The sequence below is a fragment of the Sphaerodactylus townsendi genome, linkage group LG12, assembly GCF_021028975.2.
Source record: "Sphaerodactylus townsendi isolate TG3544 linkage group LG12, MPM_Stown_v2.3, whole genome shotgun sequence".
Classification (NCBI taxonomy): Eukaryota; Metazoa; Chordata; class Lepidosauria; order Squamata; family Sphaerodactylidae; genus Sphaerodactylus; species Sphaerodactylus townsendi.
Window position 1 is genome coordinate 38872701 of NC_059436.1, and position 24004 is coordinate 38896704.

At 45.9% G+C, this 24004-nt stretch overlaps 1 protein-coding gene across 1 annotated transcript in view; it reads left to right on the top strand.

The window, feature by feature from the left end:
- The window catches only part of SLC2A8 (solute carrier family 2 member 8), a 23547-nt gene extending 3801 nt beyond the window's left edge, over positions 1–19746 (top strand). Inside the window, exons 2-11 of the mRNA XM_048512855.1 lie at positions 1922–2084; positions 5893–6055; positions 7266–7472; positions 8035–8134; positions 10336–10547; positions 11407–11556; positions 12612–12720; positions 15715–15879; positions 17480–17625; positions 18690–19746. Of these exons, the coding sequence (XP_048368812.1) occupies positions 1996–2084; positions 5893–6055; positions 7266–7472; positions 8035–8134; positions 10336–10547; positions 11407–11556; positions 12612–12720; positions 15715–15879; positions 17480–17625; positions 18690–18845 (1497 nt within the window). The 5' untranslated portion in view covers positions 1922–1995 and the 3' untranslated portion in view covers positions 18846–19746. The remainder of the gene's footprint in view (positions 1–1921; positions 2085–5892; positions 6056–7265; positions 7473–8034; positions 8135–10335; positions 10548–11406; positions 11557–12611; positions 12721–15714; positions 15880–17479; positions 17626–18689) is intronic.
- The last annotated feature ends 4258 nt before the right edge of the window (positions 19747–24004 follow it).

Consider the following 24004-nt stretch of genomic DNA (forward strand, 5'->3'; position numbering starts at 1 on the left):
CCCCCAAGCCATGCCACAGGTACCGCTCCCCCCCCCCACCGGATTGCGCTGCCCACCTTAAATGATTTCTAGCACAACTTTGAGGTTTCCTTGGTTCCCCTTCTGATGCTTTCCCTCCTTTCCTGGCTTGCTGAATGGGGATTTGGCTCCATGACGGAGGGCCTGTTTTGCATGCAGAGGGACCCATGTTCAATGTCTTGGATAGCAGGGCTGGGCAAGACCATGCAATCCCTGAGGAGCTGCTGCCAATCAGAATAGACCACTGTGAGCTTGATGAACCAGTCGTCGAATTCAGCATGAGACAGCTTTGTGTACCCAGTTTGTTAGGAAGGAGTCTGTGTGAAGGACAACTCCCTGAGTATCTGGGGAGCTACCACTAGTCAGAGTGCTGATCTAGATGGGTCGCTGGCCTGCCTTGGTACAAGTCTGCTTTATATATCCCTTCTGTTGAAATTTCAGAGGGTGCACTTCTGGGGTTTACTTTCTGAATCCTCATCCCCCCCCCCTTTCATGCATTATATCAATGATTCCCAATATGATGCCTGCTAGCCAGTGTGTTACCTTCTGCTCACTTCTTCACAAAAACAAACAGTCCTGGCTTTCTTTCATGTCACTAGAGGAGGAGGAGCAGAAGGAGTTGGTTTTAATACCCCACTTTACATTTAAGGAGTCTCCAAGCGGCTTCCCTTCCCCGCTCCACATCAGAACATCGTGAAGCAGATGGGACTGAGGGAGTTCAGAGAGAACTGTGTCTAGCCCATGGGCACCCAGCAGGCTTTGTGTGGAGGAGGGGAAGCAACCCCAAAGGTGCTTCAGAAAAGCCCAGGAGATATTGTCTTTGTGTATCCATAAGAAGCCTCCATTTAGAACCAGTTGGCCTGGAATATAACGTTTTGTGGCACATCCCAGTATTTAGCAGTTGGTCCCCCCCCACTCCGTAGCAGACCTTTTGTTATGGTTTCCACTTCCCTTTCTCAAAATTCCCAAAGTGTCTTCTGGTTCAACAACAGCCTTCAGAAACAATCCCATTGTTAAGTTCTGTACAAAACTAATAATTAGAATTAATAAGAAGGAAATATTAAGCTTGCTGGAAGCAAACCTTCTGAATGCCAGCTCTACTCTTATCCCAGACTGCTGTGTATGTGGCTGTGGGTATTCAGGAGTGAGAGAAAGGCAATGTCCCTGTGTTTCCATGCTGCCTTCATTATTACTTCATACGATGAGCTGGCTGACATCAAAGTTTGTATGATGCATGTTTTTCCCAGATCACAATGACAAAAACAATGGGAATGCTGTGTTTTGAGTTCCTGAGTTATATTTGGATCTTGCAATGCCAATGTAATCTGCCCATCCCTTTTCATCCCAAACAGCCTAGAGAGAGGTAGGGTGAGCTGATTACTTCTGGTTGACCCAAACAAAACTTCGCCATGGGACTTTTCTGGCTTGAGGCAGATGTATACTCACAAGTGGTGTGTAGACAAATATCCTGGACTTACTCCAGCAAAGTTAATTTTTATCTACATCCATGGAAAAGTTATTCACATGCTTGGATCTGTCTCTCTGAAATTAGCAAGGCTTGGAAGTGTTTCTCTGTAACTTGACTATTTGTCTCATTATATGGCAGAGAAAGAATAGTATGGTTTCCTCCTCTCCATTACCTTTCCAAAAGTGTTATAAGGATTGCCCTTTAGTAGTCAAGGTCTGGTGCAGAAATATCTCAACCTACACCAACACAGCTAGCAGTTACTCAGTTTTGGCTCTAGCACTGATTCGAGGCACACGGAGCCCTTGTGATACAGAGAGGAGAAACAAAGAAACATGTAGTAAAGCTTATATTTTCTGACTTCACAAGACTTGCTTTCACTTCTGCCTGGAGCTGTTTGCTATCTCTTCCTTCCTTTTTATCTTTTTAATGACTCAGGGTTAAAGTTCTCGTGGGCCCATTGACAACAGCCCGGGCTGTGCTGCAACACTGCATTCCCGACAACTCGAAAGATGCCTTCCGAGGAATCCAGCCCTCTTTTGGGCACCAGGCGTGAGCCGACAGAAAGCCAGAGAGTCACTGCACTGGATATTTATCTAAGGTATTTCCACCTGACTTTCTGGGAACAGGATGCATTTTCCACTGGTGTATTTGGCAGGTAGTTTTACTGTAAAGAGAATTATGCATTCCTAGTTGTTATCAGCAGGCAAAATTTCACTTTGCTTATCCTGTGTGATCCCTAGAAAGGCAAATGTTTGAAGTCAGCATCTCTTAGAATTCTAATAGCTATGAAGTGCCTCCAGTTTTAATTCAGAAAACAGCTGTAAAGGTTTTAATTTTTGAGTGAGTGTTGTGCACCTCAAAGAAACCTAAACGGCGTGTGTCTGTGTGAATCACTGATCTTGGTATCTTCCAGTTAGAGCAAAGAAACTACCTAAAGCAGACTCAATCAGGAAAGTGACAGAAAGGCTCCTCTGAGAGTGGGCTGCTCTGGTGAATGATTGAAACTGCAGGATTACCAGCTTCTTGTTGGCAGTTTTTACTTTTAAATCACTGTACAAGCTCACTGAGAGGTTGTTTTTTGGTTCTTGTGCATATCTGTATACATGCTTTTTTCACAGTTCCTGCAAACACATATCTTCAGCCTTGTGAAAGATAATTTATGAATCAATGGCTTTATGTCCAGAATAAATCCTGGGACAACAGTTACGCTTTAGAGTTCTCAAAGATGTCTAACACCATGCCTTAAGAGAAAACGAGTTAAACAAGTTTAAGAAAATCATGTAAGGCTTGTACAATTGTGCTTCTGTTAGATAGCTGTACCATAAACCCAGAGGTGGGATCCAACCAGTTCTCACCACTTCTCTAGAAATGGTTACTAATTTTTTCTGAGTGCCGAGAAGGGGTTACTAAAGCAACCTCCCTGCCCAATAGGGACTGGAGGTGCATGTGTGCGGTGGCGCCACTGTTTGAATCCCACCACCATTAGAACCTGTTATTAAAATTTTTGGATCCCACCACTGCCTAAATCTCCTGAATCTCTAAAATCAAGGTTGCGGTGAAAGTAACGTATCTTTTTCAGAAAAGGATTGACAAGTATTTTAGAAATTGCCTTTTAGGTTTAAATGCAGATTATGTAGGAAAAGGGACGACACGTATGCTTTTTAAATGTATAATCCCAGTTATATTTGCTAGTGTTTTCTGTAAAGTTGTGTTTCTGGTTTACTTCATATGTTCAAGAGTAGCTAAAGAGATTTTAAATAAAGTTCTTGAAAGACAACATTGAGTGATCGTTGGCTTGAATACGAGGTTTTCACCAAGACCTAGTCTAAATAAATTTCTGACTTCTCTTTAGTGAGAGGGCTGGGTACTTGTACAGAATGGTCAGTGAAGAGACTGATTATTCCTCACAGAACCTCATGCTTTTGTGGTTAATGCATTGCTTTAAAACAAAGAGAATTTTGGTGTCCATGTGCCTGTTTTACGTAATGTTCCGCCAGTGGTGGGAGTAATACTCTAACAGAAGCAAACTGGAATGTGATAAGGGTTGAGCAGTGACTCTTGCAGAGATACAGCAAGACAGGCTTCTCTTTAGGGGAATACTTTGGACTCCCTGGAGACTTTGTTTTTGTACAATACCATGCCCTGGCACACAGGCTAGGAATTTCCGAGCTGGAGAAAGCATGATTTATTTTCAGAAGGAAGCAAATCAGCCTGTGTAGCCTTAGCAAAGCAGGAAAGTGTGCATTCCCTCGTGTAGATCAGCAGGTCTGCTAATCACAGATTCAGATCCCTCACTGACATCCTTTACATAACCCTAGCCTGTGCTTTTCATGCACCTAGAACAGCTTGCTTCCCAAACAAAGAACAGGGGTGTCATGACATTTTTATGACTGACAGATTAATTTGTGCCAGTTCTTGAGACTCTATCAGTTTCTCCACCTCTGCTTACAGATAGTTGTTGCAATAAACATATTCATAAATAGTTGGCACCAATGTTCCTACCTGGATCTGTGAAATCCTGCGACTGTAAATATACTACCATTTCGTGGAAATAATGGGGACTTCACTGTGTTCGACTTTTTCTATGTTACCCCCTTCTTTCTGTTTTTGATTTTAAAATGCCAAATCTGCTCGAATCGTTTCTGGGATGTGGCCCAAATGCAGTCATTTTATCTAAGCCGGGTCTGCTGGGAAGATTGGACTTTGCAAACTGTGTCACTGAAAAGAGATCAAGACGTTCAAGATTATCTGAAGCTTTGTTGCCAGTTGCCCTCGCTGCTCCGCTGACATCAATCTCGATCATCTGTTTGCTTATTGATACTGAGGTCAAATGATCGAAAGCCTACGTTTACTAGGCTCTGAATATCTAGCTCAGGGGTGTCCAACTGTGATTCTTCAGAGGTTCGTGGACTATTTATTTTTTGTTTGTTTATTACATTTTTAAACTGCCCACCCCCAAAGGGCTCTGGACGGTGTACACCAGGCCAAAACAGTATTTCACACAGTGGCCAAAGGCAACATTACACATCATAAAATAACTTAAATTAAGCTAAAAACAGTTCACAAATTCATAAAACTTAGCAGCATCAGTACAGTACAATACAGTACAACAGGATTATAAGAGTGTGGCGCCCGGTCCCAAGGCCAGGCGGGGGCAGCAGTGTAACTTAGGTGTTAAATTGGGCGTGCCAATGATGGAATGGCATGCAACACACTATAATTCCCATCAGCTCCTGCTGGCATAACCAACTAACCTGCCGACAGGGGCTGATGGGAATTGTAGTCCATGAACATCTGAAGCGCCAGAGTTGGACACCTCTGATCTAGCTTAACAGTTGGGGTGACTGCTGGAGTCTGCAGCCTAGGGAAGGAGTCCTTAATTATTAACAAAATGTACTCCAGCACAAGTTTTTGTGTGTCAGAGGTCACTTCATCTGATGCCGGTAGTAAATCTATTAGCCCACTGAATGTCATTGACCTTTTTTTTTTTTTGCAGTTTTTGCTAGGGAAACTTGCCACTAGCATCTTTGGCTCACATGACAGTGCTTCTAGCAGCCCAATCCTATGTGTGCTTTGTGGGAAGCAAAACCCACTTTGTGTAGTGATGCTTGCCCATGCAAGGAAGTGATGTGGCCAGTGCTCCCGTTTGATTGTGGCTGTCTACAAGCATGGATGATTTTATAACATAGACAGATTCACGGAGGAGAAGTTTATCAGTACCGTGTTCGTTTGCATATTGCAGAGTTGATTGCAGGGAAAAAAATTATTTGGGATCGCATTGGCATGGGGAGGGAACAATTCTGGTATTTGATGCAAAATTAACTTTTCTGAGATCCAGTCCTATGTTTTGAAAACAAGGTTGTGGAGGTAAGAAGACACTTGGAAATCTGTGAAAAATCTCAGGCATCACCGGGGAACAGATTTTTAGTGGGGCTTCATGGATCTGTGGATGCCTAGTAAATATTGTTTTACTGATTATATTATTTTAATATCATATTGGGCAGCGGAGAACCTGGTACAGGAGTGTATTGCATGTTTTCAGCCTCCGTGGAGTTTCAGATGGAAGGAGGGAGACTGAACGGATCTATCTGCAACACTTGAAAAACACGATCTGAAAAGTGAACCTCCACTGTGTTTATCCTTCGCCTTCCTCCAAGGAGCTTGGGACAGCCTACATGGCTGTCCCCTTCTCCATTTTATCCTCACACCAACCCTGTGAGGTAGGTTAGTCTAAGAGAGAATACCTGGCTCCAAGTTACCTAGAAATCTGTGGGGATCTGAACCTAGGATTCCCTGGTTTTACACTCTGAAAAACACTGGCTCCATCCTGAAAGTTCTGCTCTGGGTCGTTTTTACAGTCTATGGATTGGCCTCTTCTCATTGGCTCGTGTCTGCTTCTCTTGTAGCAGAGTCCAGAACCGGAATCTCTACCTGGCCACGTTTGCTGCTGTGTTGGGTCCGCTGAGTTTTGGGTTTGTCCTCGGTTATAGCTCTCCAGCTATTCCAGCCCTGAAGAAAAGCATCATCCCAGAATTAAGACTGGATGACAACCAAGCATCTTGGTTTGGGGTAAGTCTAGTTGATCAGGGGCTGGCAGAAAATACATCTTAGTGAGTTCCAGCCTAGAACCTTTCTAGGCCAGAGATCAGCACTTTGCTCCAGAAGAAAAACCAAAAGCTTTGTCCAAATGACTAACAGTTGACTCCTGGGGAATTTTGCGTGGCTGACAGTACTTTTCTCTGGGGTGAGCAGTCAACCACTGACACCCGAGTGTCTTCTGCTATTCTTATTTCATATTCTGGACATTTGTAGCTTGGGCAGGAATTGTGCTGGCGTAGAGATGCACACACAATTGCTTCACTCGGGTAACAGACACTGTGGCCCCTTCTGCACACGCAAAATAATGCGTTTTCAAACCGCTTTCACAACTGTTTGCAAGTGGATTTTGCTATTCCTCACAGCTTCAAAGAGCACTGAAAGCAGTTTGAAAGTGCATTATTCTGCATGTGCGGAATGAGCCGGTCTGTTTGTGAAGGCCCATTTTGCTTCCTTAGCATCCCATCTCAATCAGGCACAGAAAGGAAGGAGAGGGATGATGCCACAGGATTTGTGGAGGAGGTGGATTTTGGCAACAGCTTTGAAGGAAGTTTGAGGGACAGCAGTTTTTGCAATGAAAGATGCTCCAAGGAAGTCCAGGCTCACTACACAGGGGCAGGCAATGGCAGGGTCACCATAAATTGACTGTGACTTGACAACGTTTTCCACCACCACCACCACGGTACAGCAAATGAGCCCAGGTTGGCCTCTTTTGGATGTTCAGAGTTCAGTTTTCTCTAGTCCTGCTTACTGCCTGTTATTGTAATGAGGAAAACACCCTACCTGGATGCTGCGTATCAAGTACATTTTTACCTTTCTCTTCTTCTAAGGTATAAACACCTCCCCATCCTCAGTTTTATTGTTACAATAGCCCTGTGAGGAAGGTCAGGCTCAGAGAGTATGATTGGCCAAACATTATCCAGTGACTGTTGTGGCAAGTGAGGGTCTGAACCTGAATCTCCCAGATTCTTATTTGATGCTCTAACCACTGTGTCAGACTACTCTTTTGAAGAACTGAAAATTTATATAAAGCACTCTGTGTATGTGGTGGTCCACAGTCAACAAAGTCAGATCCCTGCCCCCAAGGAACTTACAATCAAAAGCATGGCTCCTTCCTGGGAGTTTGTTGGGGTGTTTTCACTCCTTGTTTCCACTTGTGTGTGTGTGTGTGTGTGTTTTACAGTCTATAGTAACTCTGGGAGCTGCAGCTGGCGGAATCCTGGGAGGTTACATGGTGGATAAAGTTGGCAGGAAGCTGAGCCTGATGCTTTGTGCGCTCCCATATGTTATCGGCTTCACAATAATCATTGCTGCCCAGAACATCTGGATGCTTCATGTCGGCCGGCTGCTGAACGGCTTGGCCAGCGGTGTCACATCTTTAGTGGTTCCGGTAAGAGAAAATACATGCTTCTTCTTTCTTGCACGCGTGCTGGATAAAAATAGCTGTCTGCTGCTGAAATGTTAACTTTAGTTCTTTAGGTAGGGAACAAGAGAAAAATGTGCTTTCTTCCTCTCCCGACAATTATTAGGAGCCAGGGCTTGAGACTTGAGCACATGCTTAGCAAGTGAAATGTCCCCACGGTATCATCAGTTTAAAAGTTTCCGGGAAGAGATGTTTACGAAGCCTTTTCTCTGCCTGAGGCCTTGGAGAGCCAGTTAAAGGAGAGCTAGGTGGATTGCGGCATAGTGGTGGTGTCGAGTTCTTCCCTGGAACCCCTCGCAAACCCACTCCCCAGGGGCTGGGGTGCCTTTCCTCTGGCCTCAGACTGGGCTCCTTGAGGTTGGCGAGCTTCTGGGAGCCCTTTCCACGACTGACAGGCCTTGCAGCAGGCTAGGGCTACATGGGATCATTCTCCCTAGCCATCCAGGTCCTTGCAGTTTTTATCTCATTCCCCTAATCCAGGGTCCTTTGTCTCACCGGACCTAAGCCCCTTCCTGCTTGCATATCCTAGGTATATATTTCTGAAGTGGCCCATTCCAAGGTTCGAGGAATGCTGGGTTCATGCGTTCAGCTGATGGTGGTGACGGGCATCCTAGGAGCATACATGGCAGGTATCACGAACTGTGTTGTGTGTCTGGGGTTGTGTTAATTCTGCCTGCTTAGAGTGAGAAAGGGGAACTGGCCACACACACACATGCACACTCTTGGTTCTTTTTATTTATCTGGAACCAAAGGTTGTTACTATTCAACATAGTTGAATGTACTGTGTATTCCAAGGAGGTAATATCACTGAAGAAGAAGAAGAGTTGGATTTATATCCTCCCTTTCTCTCCTATAGGAGACTCAAAGGGGCTTACAAACTCCTTACCCTTCCCCCCTCACAACAAACACCCTGTGAGGTAGGTGGGGCTGAGAGAGCTCAGAAGAACTGTGATTAGCCCAGCCCAGCTGGCATGTGTTGGAGTGCACAGGCTTATCTGAATTCCCCAGATAAGCCTCCACAGCTCAAGTGGCAGAGCAGCAGAGGTGGGATCCAGCAGGTTCTCACAGGTACCCTAGAGTAGGTTACTAATTATTTGTGTGTGCCAAGAGGGGGTTACTAATTGGTGATTTTGCCACGTGATTTTTGCCTTAGTTACCCCTTCCTCTCAGCAGTAGCGCGCAGAACTTGAAGCAGTCTAGCAGGAGGTGCACCGGCGTGCGTGGCAGCCTGCGCCTGCGTGCATTCGTTTCCTGCCCAAGGACCGGTGCAGCAGCTGTGTCCTTGCCACAGCCCCGCCCTGGAATGCCCTGCCCCCGGAATCCCCGGTCACGCCTGTGCCGTGCCCCGCCCCATTGGCGCTACGCCACAGTTTGAATCCCACCACAATGGGGAACCTGTTACTAAAATTTTTGGATCCCACCACTGCAGAGCAGGGAATGAAATCCGATTCCTCCAGATTAGAGTACACCTGCTCTTAACCACTACGCCACTGCTGAGACTATCTTCAGATCAAATTGCATGTGGGTGTATTCCACTGTAATAATTATATTAAGTTGTGGCAAGGAATAGTGATTTGCTAGCCATATTTATAGTATAAACTGCCAGGTCAATTGAAGATACTGAACAAGTAAATGATTCATCCATATCACCAATTTTGCCATCCTTACTCAGTGGGGAGCAGTTATCAAGGATTGCTTTCACCTGGGAGCATTATATAGGGAAGAATATCTTACGACTACTTCCAAATCTAATTCCCAGCACAGTGGGGCTATGTTAGGGCTGGGGAGTTGCTGCTGCAAACAGAGGGGCGGGGGGAGGCCAAAATGGAGTTGAGGGGAGGGAGAAAATAAACACACAACCTTTTGTGCCAAGATTTCTCGAGCCTCTTTCATGAGATCTCAGCAGCCATTTTGGATTGCCTAGGCAACAGGACTGCTGAAATATCATGAGACACTCCTGAGATTTCAGTGCACGTGGACTGTGCTATGTAACGAAAAGGCCGTGGTGGGGGAGAAGAGTGAGCAAGCATGAAGATGGGGAGCAAATTTTGTGTAGTGGCGACGCAGAGCCAAGGAAAACTGAGCACATTTGTGGAAAATGGGGACTGGGAGTGGTGGGTGAATTCCCCTCCCCCTTCAAGTTTTGCAGATTCTCTTCCTGTGAGATATGGAGTACATTCTCTTCAGTTTTACTCCTGGTAACGAATTTAAACATCTTTTATATAAAGGTCTGCATTCCAAGTCTTGTAGAAGTTTGTCAGAATGGAAGAAATGTGAACTGTGGTTACAGTACAGTACAGTACAGTACAGTACAGAATGTGGTTACAGTACAGTATTTATACAGTAATCACACAGTGATTACTCATGTTAACCCAGTACTTTCTAGAAGGCGGAAGAATCTGCGAGAGTCCTGAGAGTAAAGTTCTCCTTGTAACCATCTTGCTTAAGGGCACAGATTTTGAAGTGACCAGGCTTGACATACACTATAAACACTTTCACCTTGACTGAGCCACTTGTTTAAACATGCATCGGAGGGTCTGTTTACTGGCTCCTGATGCAATTTTATTCAATACATGAGCATAAATATGTTCATTTGTACCACAATGCAAAGGAATTTGAACTATGGGCAGGATGCTTCATGTGTAGCTCTGTAATTTTGCTTGCCAATGTGCCCAGATGCAAATGTGCATTTGACCAAACGCCCCATGATAAAGGCATGGAAAAGTCATGCCCTGCGGAGCACAGGTTATCGTCGGCATCCCCCGTGAACAGGATGTTGCCAGTCGATCAGGCCTAAACCCCCCCTGATCTTTTTCTGTTTCCCTGTCAGGCATGCAGCTTGAGTGGCACTGGCTGGCCGTTCTGGGCTCCATCCCCCCCTGCTTCATGCTCGGGATCATGGCTTTCATGCCTGAGACGCCTCGTTACTTGCTGCGTCAGAATAAGCGCTCCGAAGCTATTGCTGCTCTGCAGTTTCTGCGGGGACCCCTGGTGGACCACGAGTGGGAATGCAGTGAGATTGAAGCAAGCATGGGCGAGCAGGTACACAGCGCTGTGCTCACCGGATGCACGTGGGAGAAGATGGCAGGGGCTCATTCGGAAAACACAGTCCTGACAGCTTACCCAGATTTAGACTTGGCAGGGCAGAGTACAGCCAGTAGCAGTTTCTGCCTGCCCAGTGCTGCTTTACCCTAAACAATATGGCCAACAACTAGAGGCTGCTGGCCAAATCTTGTCCCTGCCCCATAGTCCTCCTCCTCTACTTGCCAGCCCAGGGGAGAACCTCCTGGTATTTCCTTTGCTCTCCTTAGAATGAAAGAAGAGCTGTGCTGGCTCAGAACAAAGATCCATCGAGTCCAGCATCCCATTGCACAGAGTGAGAAGCCCACTAGCAGGGTAAGAAGGAAACAACCCTCCCCTCCCCTTTCAGTAACTGTCACTCAGTAGTATAGTGCCTTTGAATGTGGAGGTTCCACCTAGGCTTAGATGTCAAACTCGGGCCCTCCAAGTGTTCATGGACTACGATTCCCATTAGCCCATGCCAGCAGGGCCAATTGGCCATGCTAGCAGGGGCTGCTGGGAATTGTAGGCCATGAACATCTGGAGGGCCTGAGTTTGTCACCTATGTCTAAGCCATCATGAGTAACAGCCGTAGCTTCAGCCCCTTTCTAAAGCCTTTCTCCAGGGCTGATTCCGCATGGGCCAAAAACAGCGATGTGAAAACAGTGTGAAAACGGTATAAACCCTTTTACGCTGTTTTAAACCCTTTTACACCATTTTCACACCACTGCTTTTGGCCCATGCAGAATCAGCCTAGGTTTCAGAATCTCACTGTGGGTTCTTTCCCCTGCTCATCTCTGAAAATGGCAGTCATTGTTGGCTTTCCTTGTATTTCTCTCAGCCACAGAAACTGGGCATAGCGGAGTTCAAGAATCCAGCCATCTACAAGCCGTTCCTAGTTGGAGTCACCATGATGTTCTTCCAGCAAGCGTCAGGGATCAACGCCATCATGTTTTATGCGGAAACGATCTTTGAGGAGGCCAACTTCAAGGTCAGCAGACTGCGAATTCGTTTTTGATGTCCTCAAAATGTCTGATGCAGCCTCCTTCCATCTGCTGCTGATGAAAAGTGCTGTGTGGGCCACACAGTAAATACAGTTGATCCTAACAAAAACTGACAGCATGCTTATTTAACATGATTTTGCCTTTATCCTCCTTATTCAAAATATTGGGTTTTAGGTTCTCCTGGATTGCAGAGGCCTCTGCACTGAACATAGCAGAATAGTGTGGTGGCTTGGGCTAGAGAGCTGTAGGTTCAAATCCCGCTTTGGATGATCTCAAGCGAGTCATATGCTCTCAATCTTACCTGTCTCAAGAGCAAAAATGTTGAGAATGTCTTGGGTCATCATTTGGAAGGCTGTCTTTGTGTGTACATGGCCCAGTAACTCCAGATCCTATCTCAGCCCAGCAGGCATCACTGTAGGGTGATGTGTATCATAGGCCCTTGATGCTTAAATGGAACATCCATGTTCAGAAGCAGTGTACTGTGAATGCCAGTTGCTTGGGAACTCTTGCAGGGGAAGGATGCTGCTCATGAGAATCAAGGAAACTTCATGCTGGCCATCTGAGAAACGGGATGATTAGATGGACCTTTGGCCTATCCACCTGTGGTTTTCTTACACAGAACTTATTCCCAGCAGATAGTTTGTCTGTTCCTTCTTCCTTCACCTTTACAGATCCACTGAGGAACAACGGATGTGATGTGCCTCAAGACACTTTGAATAATTATCCTTGGGAGGGGGGGGGATTCTTTTTTTGGTGCAGGTGCACTCTAATCTGGAGGAACTGGGTTTGATTCCCTACTCTGCAGCTTGATCTGTGGAGGCTCATCTGGGGAATTCAGATTAGCCTGTGCGCTCCAACACACGCCAGCTGGGTGACCTCGGGCTCGTCACAGTTCTTCTGAGCTCTCTCAGCCCCGCCCACCTCACAGGGTGTTTGTTGGGGGGGGGGGGGAAGGGAAAGGAGATTGCAAGCCCCTTTGAGTCTCCTGCAGGAGAGAAAGGGGGGATATAAATTCAAACTCTTCTTCTTCTTCTGCTTTCAGGACAGCAGTGCCGCTTCTGTCATTGTGGGGCTCATCCAACTCTTTTTCACAGCTGTGGCTGCTCTCTGCATCGACAGGATGGGAAGGAAAATCCTTCTTGTTGTATCAGGTAGTGCAAGGGAGCAACCTGTCCGGCCTAAAGGGTGGGATTCTGGGCCTTTCAAGGAGCAGTGGGCAGGGTTGCCAGCCTCCAGGTGGGGCCTCTCAGCAACAAAACTGATCTGCAGACAATAGAGACAAATTTCCCCTGGAGAAAACGGCTGCCTTGCAGGGTGGACTCCATGGCATTCTATCCTGATGAGGTCCTTTTCCAGGCTCCACCCCCAAAACCTCCAGGAATTTCCCAACCTGTAGCTGGCAACCATAGCAGGGAGGGACCGTGGCCCCGTGCAAGGGTCTAAGCTTTGCATGCAGGGAATCCCTGATTTAATCCCTAGAAAGTCCAGCTGGGGCAAACTGACCATTGAACTTACAGGGAAGGGCCCTGGTGGGTCTGGAGAGTCCACTGACTGACAGGGACGAGCAGAGCCAAGCTGCAAATGGCTCTGCAGGGTGAAGTCCTGGACAGCAGCAGCATCCACAATGGATATTGGCTCACCCGTTGCCACCTCTGGTACTACCTGTTGCCAATTTGATAGTAGTATGGAAAGAAGCAACCTGTGAGCTGCCACCCTTCATTGGTGGCACTGGCCAGATCTGACCTGGGCCTCGGCAGTGCCAGCTTGTAGAGCCTCCGGGGGCCGCTAATCCTGGCTTGTTGCTGATCTACTGCAACTTCTCTGCCTGCCCCTACTTGCCCAGGTTTTTAGTAGCCTTCCTCCCTCCTTTATTTTTGCTGTGTGAATGCTGTTGGGTTTATTTTAGAGGATTACTGTCCCACCTGTATTTATCGAAGTAGCAACCAGGGCAGCCTACTGAATAAATAAAGGTAAAGTTTCCCCTTCAGTCGTGTCCGACCCTGGGGTACCACTGCAAGAAGTGATTTCATAGGCAAGCCTTTTTTGGGGGTAGTTTGCCATTGCTTTCCCTGGCTATTCTTTACCCCCTAGCTATGTGCTAGGTACTCATTTACTGACCAAGAAATGGATGAATGGCTGACTTGACCATGAGCCAGCTGCCAGGATATCTGACCCACAAGGGGCTCAAACTCCTGACCGTGTGAGTGGCAGTGCAAGCACTTAACCACTACGCCACACGGCTCGGTTGTCAGCCTACTGAATACACAGCATTAAACCCAACTCTTGCTGTCAAACTGAAATAGCAAATCTACCCCTCTGGTGTCCCGATGGTTTGGCCGGATTGAAAGAGGACAGAACGGAGCTGTGAACTTCTCCGGCATCACCTTTCGTAAACGTAGAACAGCCTTCTCAGCTTTCCATTTTCAATCTGTGCCAAGGGCTGTGTAAATGGACTGGGCCATTTGAAAGCCTGCCGCTATCCACCTGCCTCTTTGGAGCCTTAGAACTGGATGTTCTTTCCCATCATCAGTATATCTAATCCTCAACACGGCCACATCTGCAGATACTTAAATCCGGAGACTGGAGCCATGAGCAGGCAAGGCAGAGATTGTTCTGTGAACCTGAGAAAACCCCCAAGTTTGCAGAAAAATCCAAAATCTTTGAGTAAAGGGGACAGAATAGAATAGAACAAGTGGAGGATCTACATGCAGGGACTTATTGGGTGCATCTCATTTTCCCCTCCCCAACTATTTCCCTTTCCCAAAAGCCTCCAAACATTCTCCTCTTGTTTCTTTCTCTCCTTTCCACCAGCCAGCGCTTCTACCTTTGTCTTCAGCCTTCCCTCCTCCCCTCATTTTCCCCTTGAATCCCTTTCCCCGCAGTATTTCTTCTTTCCATCCTCCTGGCAACCCCCATACTTTCACCTTTCCCACTCACCCATCAGCCAACCTTTTATCTGCCTCCAATCTTCAGCTATATTTACTATTTAGTTACTTCATTTGTACTCCACCTTTCTCCACAGTGGGGATCTAAGGGAGATTACTTCATTTCCCTCTCCTCCACTTTATCCTCACAACAACCCTGTGAGGTAGGTGAGGCTGAGAGGGAGTGGCTGGCCCCAGGTCACCCGGCAAGCTTCCATGGCAGAGTGGCAACTCAAACCCAGGTCTCGCAAATCCTAGTCTGATGCTCTAATAACTACACAACAATGGCTTTCAATAGCCATCAGGAATCCTGTAATAAAGTGAAGGCAGCAGTCCAGATTTAAAACTACACTGAGTCAAGGGAGAAGCCCATCAAAGATCCTCCAGAATAATGTAGTTTAACCAGAGGTGGGATCCAGCAGGTTCTCACAGGTTCCCGAGAGTAGGTTACTAATTATTTGTGTGTGCCGAGAGAGGGTTACTAATTGGTGATTTTGCCACGTGATTTTTGCCTTGGTTACGCCCCTCTTCTCAGCAGTAGCGCCAAGAGAACTTAGAAGCAGCCTAGTTATTACCTGCTCTTCCAGATAGCCCAGGGTCCATAATTCTATCAGTCTTCTGTCAGCATGGCCAATTGGCCATGCTGGTAGGGGCTGATGGGAATTGTAGTTCCTGAACATCTGGAGAGCCGCAGGTTCCCTACCCCTGGTCTAGCAGAAGGTGCACCGGCGTGCGTGGCAGCCTGCGCCTGCGTGCATTCGTTTCCTGCCCAAGGACCGGCGCAGCAGCTGCATCCTTGCCACAGCCCCGCCCTGGAATGCCCCGCCCCTGGAATGCCCGGCCATCGCCCCCCGCCATGCCCACGGCCTCCCACATCATGGCTTTACTACGCCACAGTTTCAATCCCACCACCATGGGAACCTGTTACTAAAATTTTTGGATCCCACCACTGAGTTTAACCATTCTTCAGAAAGCTAGGAGAGAGGAAGTGAGCTGACATCCTTTGAACGGCAAATTTCAGGGGCCCTTGTTGACAAGTCCCTGTCCTGTGTGCCTGCCAACTTCAGTTCTATTCATGCCATCTTGAGAAGCTGGGTCCCAATGGGGAACCTCGAAGCTAAGGCTGGTTTCCCTAAGCTCGCCTTGATCTTCTAGGCAAAAGATAGGGCTGGGCCACATGGTTGCCAAGATGAATGACTAGATGTTCTCTTGTGTTTCCAGGGGTCATCATGGCCATCAGTGCAGCAGTGTTTGGAATGTATTTCAAAATAGCAGCCCCAAGTCTTGGAAACTCTTCCCGCATCGACCTACTGGGTGCCGCCCTCGTGGAGGAAGAGTACCACCTCTCGTGGTTGGCTGTGTTGAGTCTGAGTCTCTTCATCATGGGTCAGTATGAGCCTTGCAGTGGTGCTGAGCGATTTGTTTGGGCTCCTTGGTACGTTAAGATGTACAGTTCTTTGCTTAACCCTTCTCATCACTGTCACTGACACAAGCATGGGAAGGGCCACTGTGACCAACACATTACCTCAACTGTAAGGTAGGCCAGTAATATTACTTTTGCAGATGGGAAGGCTTGGTTGAAGCTGAGAGTGAATGGCATAGCCAAGGTGGCCTAGTGAATTCATAGCAGAGAGAAAAACTTGAATGGTTTTTCATAGAAAGCAAGTTCCATACAGATGTGTCAGGGACTGGAGCACTTCCCCATCTTCCCCCTGACATTGTAGAATCTTAGGCCCCTTCCGCACACGCAAAATAATGCGTTTTCAAACCATTTTCACAACTGTTTGCAAGTGGATCTTACCATTCCGCACAGCTTCAAAGAGCACTGAAAGCAGTTTGAAAGTGCATTATTCTGCATGTGCGGAATGAGCCTTATGTACGGAGAATGTATTTATTTATCTCTGTCTGGAGGAACATTAAGAGCCTCATTCTGCAGTGGTACGAGAGACATTTTTCTCTCTTTCTCACAATACTAAATCCAGGGGGCATCCATTGAAAATGCTGGGGGGAAGATTTAGGACTAATAAAAGGAAACGTTTCTCCTCACAACGCGTCACTGGTGTTTGGAATATGCTGCCAGAAGAGGTGGTGATAGCCGCTAACCTGGATAGCTTGAAAAGGGGCTTGGACAGATTTATGGAGGAGAAGTCAATCTATGGCTACCAATCTTGATCCTCCTTGATCTGAGATTGCAATTGCCTTAGCAGGTACTTGGGAGCAGCAGCAGTAGCAGAAGGCCATTGTATTGTCGAAGGCTTTCACGGCCGGAATCATTATGCTGTGTTGGTTATGGTTAGCTTTGTTAGTATTCTCTCCTGATTATTTCATGTGGCTGGCATCTTCAGAGGATCCTCTGAAGATGCCAGCCACAGATGCAGGCGAAACGTCAGGAGAGAATGCTGCTAGAACACGGCCATACAGCCCGGAAACCACACAGCACCCAAAAGAAGGCCATTGCTTTCACATCCTGCAGGTGAGCTCCCAAAAGCATCTGGTGGGCCACTGCGAGTAGCAGAGTGCTGGACTAGATAACTCTGGTCTGATCCAGCAGGCTCTTTCTTAGGGTCTTATGACATCCCAATTCAGGCATCTGTGTCTTAGCCACTATATGATGAGAGATAATAATATTGACTTAACTCAAGGTATTGTTGTCAAGGTTATTAGAAAACTATCTGTAGGAAGTCCTTTGAATCCTTTAAAACGCTGTGTGAACAGTGAATACTGCAGTTGTTTACTTGGAAAAAAGAACTAGATTTGAGGATTTTTTGCTTCAGCCTTTTTGAAGTTGAATGAATGAGCTACTGATCTCAGACTGCCTCGGGAGGAGAGCATGGAAGTCTTGCTTGGCTCAAAAGAAGACAATGAAAGCTCTCAATCATGGTTGCTGAGTCAGTCCATCTATTTGCAGCCAACCACATGGAATACCAAACAGCTCATCTTGGGATTCTCCACTGGGTTCACTGTGTTGTTCTTCTGTGACCTGCAGGCTTTGCCCTGGGCTGGGGCCCCATTCCATGGCTGGTGATGTCTGAAATATTCCCCCTCCGAGCACGAGGAGCTGCCAGCGGTGCCTGTGTTTTAACTAACTGGTTGATGGCGTTTCTGGTAACCAAAGAATTTCATGACTTCATGGTAAGGAATGTTGCAGCTATGTGATTTAACCATTGGGGGAAAACAGTGGGGTCAAATTACATGGTGTCCCCAATTAATCAGGCAGCTGATTTTTACTTTTTTAAAAGAGATTTTTTAAAAATAAAACTGCTTATAAAATCTGGAGTCAGCAAGCATCATCTCTGAAGAGGCATTCCCTCCCATGCAAGAAAGAAGATGGAATGCCTCTTCCAACATGATGTATGTTTATGCATTGCAGAAAAACATTGTGTGTTTTTAGAGCTATCATTTTGTTGTTAACATGCTAATGTATGTAGATATTAGGATTTGGTGACAGACATATTTAAAATGACTATAAATATAGGTAATATGGTTCTGAAGGGGGAAAGGGGGACTGGATAGCTTGATTACATGAACCGTGATTTACCTACAGAATGCTTTTCCTACAGAAAGCTGTTGAATTGGGGGAACACAGCCTTCTCTCTGAGGGACTAGTTTTCTAAGTACAGGAGGAATGGGTTCAAGGTGAAGGAAAAGAGATTCCACCTAAACATCAGGAAAAACTTCCTGACAGTAAGGGCTGTTCGACTGTGGAATGCACTACCTAGGAGTGTGGTGGAGTCTCCTTCTTTGGAGGTTTTTAAAGAGAGACTAGATGGCCATCTGAAAGGAGTGCTTAGATCAGCGGTTCTCAACCTGTGGGTTGCGACCCCTTTGGGGGTCGAAGGACCCTTTCACAGGGGTCGCCTAAGACTCTCTGCATCAGTGTTCTCCATCTGTAAAATGGATAAATGTTAGGATTGGGGGTCACCACAACATGAGGAACTGTATTAAAGGGTTGCGGCATTAGGAAGGTTGAGAACCACTGGCTTAGATTGTGTGTTCCTGCATTGCAGGGGGTTGGGCTTGATGTCCCTTGGTGTCTCTTCTAACTCTATGATTCTAGGTACTAGGTGCTTTTTAAAAATATGGCAGGGCTTATGCACATTGGAGCTCCCTAGCTACAGTGTCAAGTGGCAAAGTCCAGTCAGGTTTCTCCGCTCAGTGACAACTGGACCAAGATTGTCCATCTCTTTCCATTCCAGGTTTTCCTGACTCCTTATGGTACATTCTGGCTGTTCGCTGCTGCTTGTCTTCTCAATGTGCTCTTCACTGCACTCTGCGTACCCGAAACCAAAGGAAAGACCCTAGAAGAGATAGAGACTTACTTCCAGGGATCGTATCAGCCACCTGCATTCTAAGGGAGGGACTCTGAAGTCTTTCCTCCAGGATTTTGTCACGGCCGTTGGCTGATGGGGCCAAAATCTTCCTGTTTTAAGGAGACTCTTATGAATTCCATGGGGACCCACCAGTCCAGTTCAGTTTTTAATCACTGTAATTGGAGAGGCAAAGGTGGACTGTATCTGTGAGGGCTGATTACAGCATTACTAGAGGAGTAATGATGCTGAACTTTCTGAAATATGTTTTCCTCCAATCTTTGGCTATGCCATGATATCTGTCTTCCATTGTGCCTGTTGGTTGCTGCTTCGAAAGGTAAGTTTTACAAAAGCAGAGCCCTGGTAGCCTAGTTGTTCCGTTACAAGGCTGTAGCCACAGAGAAATTTGATGGGCACAGCAAAATAGACCTACCTCATTGCCAGAACGGCCACTGTCTTTAGGCGAAATAGGCAACAGCAGAGTAAGGCGTTGCTGGCCTGTTTCATCAGTCCCGAACCCCCCCCCCCCCCCCCGAATTTTCAGTTTTTCTTTTCTAAAAAGTCTGTAGGCCTGGGGTGCCCAACTCTGGCGCTTCAGAGGTTCATGACTATGGCAGCAGGGGCTAATGAGAATTGTAGTCCATGAACATCTGAAGCGCCAGAGTTGGACACCACTGCTGTTGGCCTTTTGACATACAAAGGCATCAGGTCAAGCCTACAACAGGATTCTAGCCGTTTTCTCAGCAGGATGGACACATCCTTCACCCTTCTAGTGTTCTAAGCAGTGGTGGGATTCAGCCGGTTCGCACCACTTCGGCAGAACCGGTTATTAGAATGGTGCTCTTAAACAACCAATTGTTAAATTATTTGAATCCCACCACTGGCTCTAAGCAACGTGTGCAAAGTCCCTAGATGAAATGTCGAGCAACTGGCTTTTTGGCGGGTTTTCCGGGCTGTGTGGCCGTGGTCTGGTGGATCTTGTTCTTAACGTTTCGCCTGCATCTGTGGCTGGCATCTTAGAGTGTGTAACAGACTTCCCTCTGTGACACACCTCTGAAGATGTCAGCCATAGATGCAGGCGAAACGTTAGGAACAAGATCTACCAGACCACAGCCACACAGCCCGGAAAGCCCACCAGAACCAGTTGAATCTGGCCGTGAAAGCCTTCGACAATAAACTGGCTTTTTATTTGGGGGGTTTGTAAAATGTAGATTTTTTAAATTAATGCTTAATACAGTTAACTCTGGACATGTTGAGCTACTAATATTTTAGGGAATACTGGCCGCCAAGTGTGGTTAGAGCAGGGGTCTGCAACCTGCAGCTCTCCAGATGTTCATGGACTACAATTCCCATCAGCCAATTGGCCATGTGGCGGGCTGATGGGAATTGTAGTCCATGACTATCTGGAGAGCCACAGATTGCAGACCCCTGGGTGAGAGCATTAGACTAGGGCTAGGGAGATCTGGGTTCACATCCGCACTCAGCCCAGTCATTCTGCTTTTGGGCCTAACCTCCCTTGCTGGATTGTTTATTAGAGTAAATGGGGAAGGGGGTGAACCGTGCACATTGCCTTGATCTTCTTGCTAGAAGGGGTGGATGGAAGTGTGTTAGGTTCTGGCTATTTTGTACCAGTCGATTCTCACATACCCCCCATAAGCTGAGGCTCTTTCACTGCAAAATCTCTGACTATTGCAGTAGAAACGCACACATTTTCACATCATTGGCCTCCCTTTCCTGCTGTTGTTCAGTCGTTCTGTGCAAGTCTCCTATCTGGCATATTCTTCTCCGGTTATCCCTTCCACATTGCAGCTTTCCCCATTGTGGTTTTAATACATCGTGGGTCGACGGAAGAAATTAAATGGGCATCTTTGGGGAGGTTTGAGGAAGCCACAGACGACACGTGAAGGCCAGCAGATGACACGAAAAAGTTTAGAAACTCAGAAATGCATAAAATGCATGTATAATCTTGTATAACATCAACATATTTCATTTTTAATAAATGCACACAGTTTCTTTTTAAAAGTTAAAATAAAAGGAAACCGAAACCAGACTTTCTCTGGTACGAAGGGAAGGCCAAAACATTTTACGTGGATTTTCAGATTGCAGGGGATGCCACACTGCTAACCCCACCAATGTGGAAGGGATACATTACCATTAGAGGCTGGTCTAGTTCAAATATAATCCATCCGCACCCCCTCCCTTCGCAGATACTGAGTTTGATGAAGCAGATGTGTTTACATAGGCATTCGGGCCCCCTATTTGTTATTAGATTTTGGTTACAATATCAATACAACGAAAGTCTGATCTAGAAAAACAACGGTCATAAATTGCACATCTAAAAGTCAGTCTAGTCTACCGTAAGACCATCATTGAAACAAATAATTCCAAAATTTGAAAAAACAAGGGAAGTCTCAATAATAGACTGACTTCCAATTGGCTTCCCTTGCCTGACATCTCAACAGTCCGGAAAGAAAGAATTTACATGTGAAATTTCGATGACTGTTCATGCATTGAATGTTGCCCTTAACAGAAATTTCTTTATCGTAAGTAAATGCAAGCATGATTCCTTGCAGTTCAGTTCCAACCCAAATGTTATCTGATAATTTTGCTGGCAAATGCACTGGTGCACAAGCTTTAGAGTTACATAGAGCTCTATTTGGAAAGGAAAGAAGCCCTTGGTTGTGGGAAAATCTTTGCGTTTTTGATGCTGACAGAAGCTGTGAAAGATATGCTGTGCATCACATTCTTGTGGTTTCCACTGTTAAGCTCTGGAAGGAGTGATAACACTAACATTTACTAAATGCACAAAAGGCTGATGCAAGAACGCACGCAGGTTCTTTGAAATCCTTTTGCTTTCTTAAATTGTTTGCACTGAGGAAAATCAAAAAGCACCTATTAATAAAGCAAAGTAAGTTTTTTTTAAAAAACCAACAAAATATAGGCCAAGTATCATGCAAGTCAAATAATTTCAAATGTTTATCAATTCAGTAATGGTTAGTTTTATCCAGGTTTTATCCTGTAATGGTTAGTAGTTCATGACTCTTCTAAGGATCAGACCAAACAGGCTGGTGGAATTCTCTGAATGGATCTCCAGCATGTCTGGTATAGGTGTCAAACTCACGCCCCTCCAGATGTCATGGACTACAGTTCCCATCATCCCCTGCCAACATGATGCTGGCAGGGGATGATGGGAACTGTAGTCCATAACATCTGGAAGGCCACCAGTTTGACACCTGTGCTATAGAAGACAGGAGAAGAGATTCCACTAATAAGAGTTGGAGCTGCAGATATGAAGAGGAGTGTTTACTGTTCAACTCTTCCTGCATCATGTTTTCATCTTCAAACTACCCCCGCCCACTGCAACTTATCCCGCTGTGAGATACTGTTTGTCTGTTTCCCCCAATTAGGCAAATACTGCCTTGATGGAATCATTTGAAATTGGAAACATAGTATGGGGGGGAATTAAAAATTCTCCTTCCTTTGTGCCATAGACTTAATCCAAATTGGGGTCCTGCAGAGCTGATATTTAGCTGTCCGTGAATCATACGGCGTCTCTCCTAGTTTGTCCCTGAGCCAAATGGTTCAGAAGTTGTGACAACTGACTTGACCTGATGGGAAATTAAAACGACCTTCATTCCATTAACCGACGTCCAACATATTTTAACATTTGTTTGATTTGCATCATTTCTAGTGAAAGGTTGCATGTATTGATTTTTTTTTTAAAATGTGGATACTGGCATGAAAGCAAAAAAGATTCAGTCACATCTGTGGGCATTATTTGATCAACCTCTTTTGTGCTGAGCAATCTCTTTTTTTCTCCTGGGGGTGGGTATGTGTGTGCGCACGCGCATTTGTGTGATGGATCACGCTTTGAATTCAGCTGATCATTGCTAGCTTTGTGTGTGCTCTTGTATCTTATCAAAGTCCCTTGCTTCTATTCTGTCTTCCAGTTAACACCAAACATGTCAAATAAAACTGATCTTCTTTCACCTGCTAGGTCTTGGTCCTTCCTTCTGCGTTTGCTTAGGTACTCAGGGAGCCTGGCCAAATGCAATGAACTGACATTCTGAAAAGCTTCTGTTCTGACATCTTGATGCTAGTTAATTTAGGAATACCTTTCTGCCCTTGCTGAGTATTCAGTGGTTCTTCTGTTTTGTGCATTGGGCGTAAAGCTTTTTAACCTCCAAGGGTTTTGGAGAGAGAACCACAGTTAAGTACATCCCGAAAGGCATGAGGAAATGTCCTTCACAGGCACCAGGAAATGAAATAAAGCTAAAAAAAAAAAGACATTTATGTCTGTGTGTAATTTAGTTACCAATGACAGTGGTTTGACTATAATTCCATTTTCACAGTTACTTGAATGAGGAATGTGTGGGCACTGTATTTTTGCCTCTGTGTGTGTGTGGGGGGGGATCCTCCCCCGTTGCTGCTGAGATCAGTAATCTGTCTGAACTTTTTCCCTTGAGATGCAAAACATACCTGAGCGTTGTTTATGAACCTTTCTTGTATAGATGCTAACCAACTAAACTCTTTTAAAAAATCTCAGCGTTAAGCCAAGGATGGTGAAGGAGTTAGACTTTCAGGACAATCCTCTCCATGTTTACTCACAAGCACGTTCTACTTTGTCCAGCAGCACTTACTCCCAGGTAAACGTGCGCAGGATTAGAGCCTGCAACAGTTGCAGGTTTCACGCTGTATTTGTATAACTGTTTGGCCAGCAGATGGGCTGATTTGGGTATTCTATTGAGGGTAATACTTTTGTACTGTTTAGAATATGTAAAAGACACAATTAAAGCAAGTGACCTAAATCTATTCCCCATGCTGCTCCCACGCATGGAACAATGTTTTGAACTGTCATATCCATTCTCCAAACCTTTGGTTGGGAGGGAACGGTCACTGGCAAAGGAACTCACAGTAAATGGTCTGCAATACGAAAAGACTGAAAGACTCTTTTTCACTTAACACACTGCTGCTGCTCTTGTGTCAGAATGCAGATCTGTGCATTATACCAAAGGACTTGGTGAAATTCTGTCTGTTCTACTTTCAGTGCTTCCCCCTCGTGATAAAAAGCCCCCTGAATTGCTAGCTTACTACAGGCAGGGATGCTTTTTCCAAGGTGGGATGATGGAGAGCATTCAGAAATGCTGCCCTCCCAAGGAAGGCTGGAGCAGTCTGGTCCAGAATTCTCTTGCTTGGACTGCGGC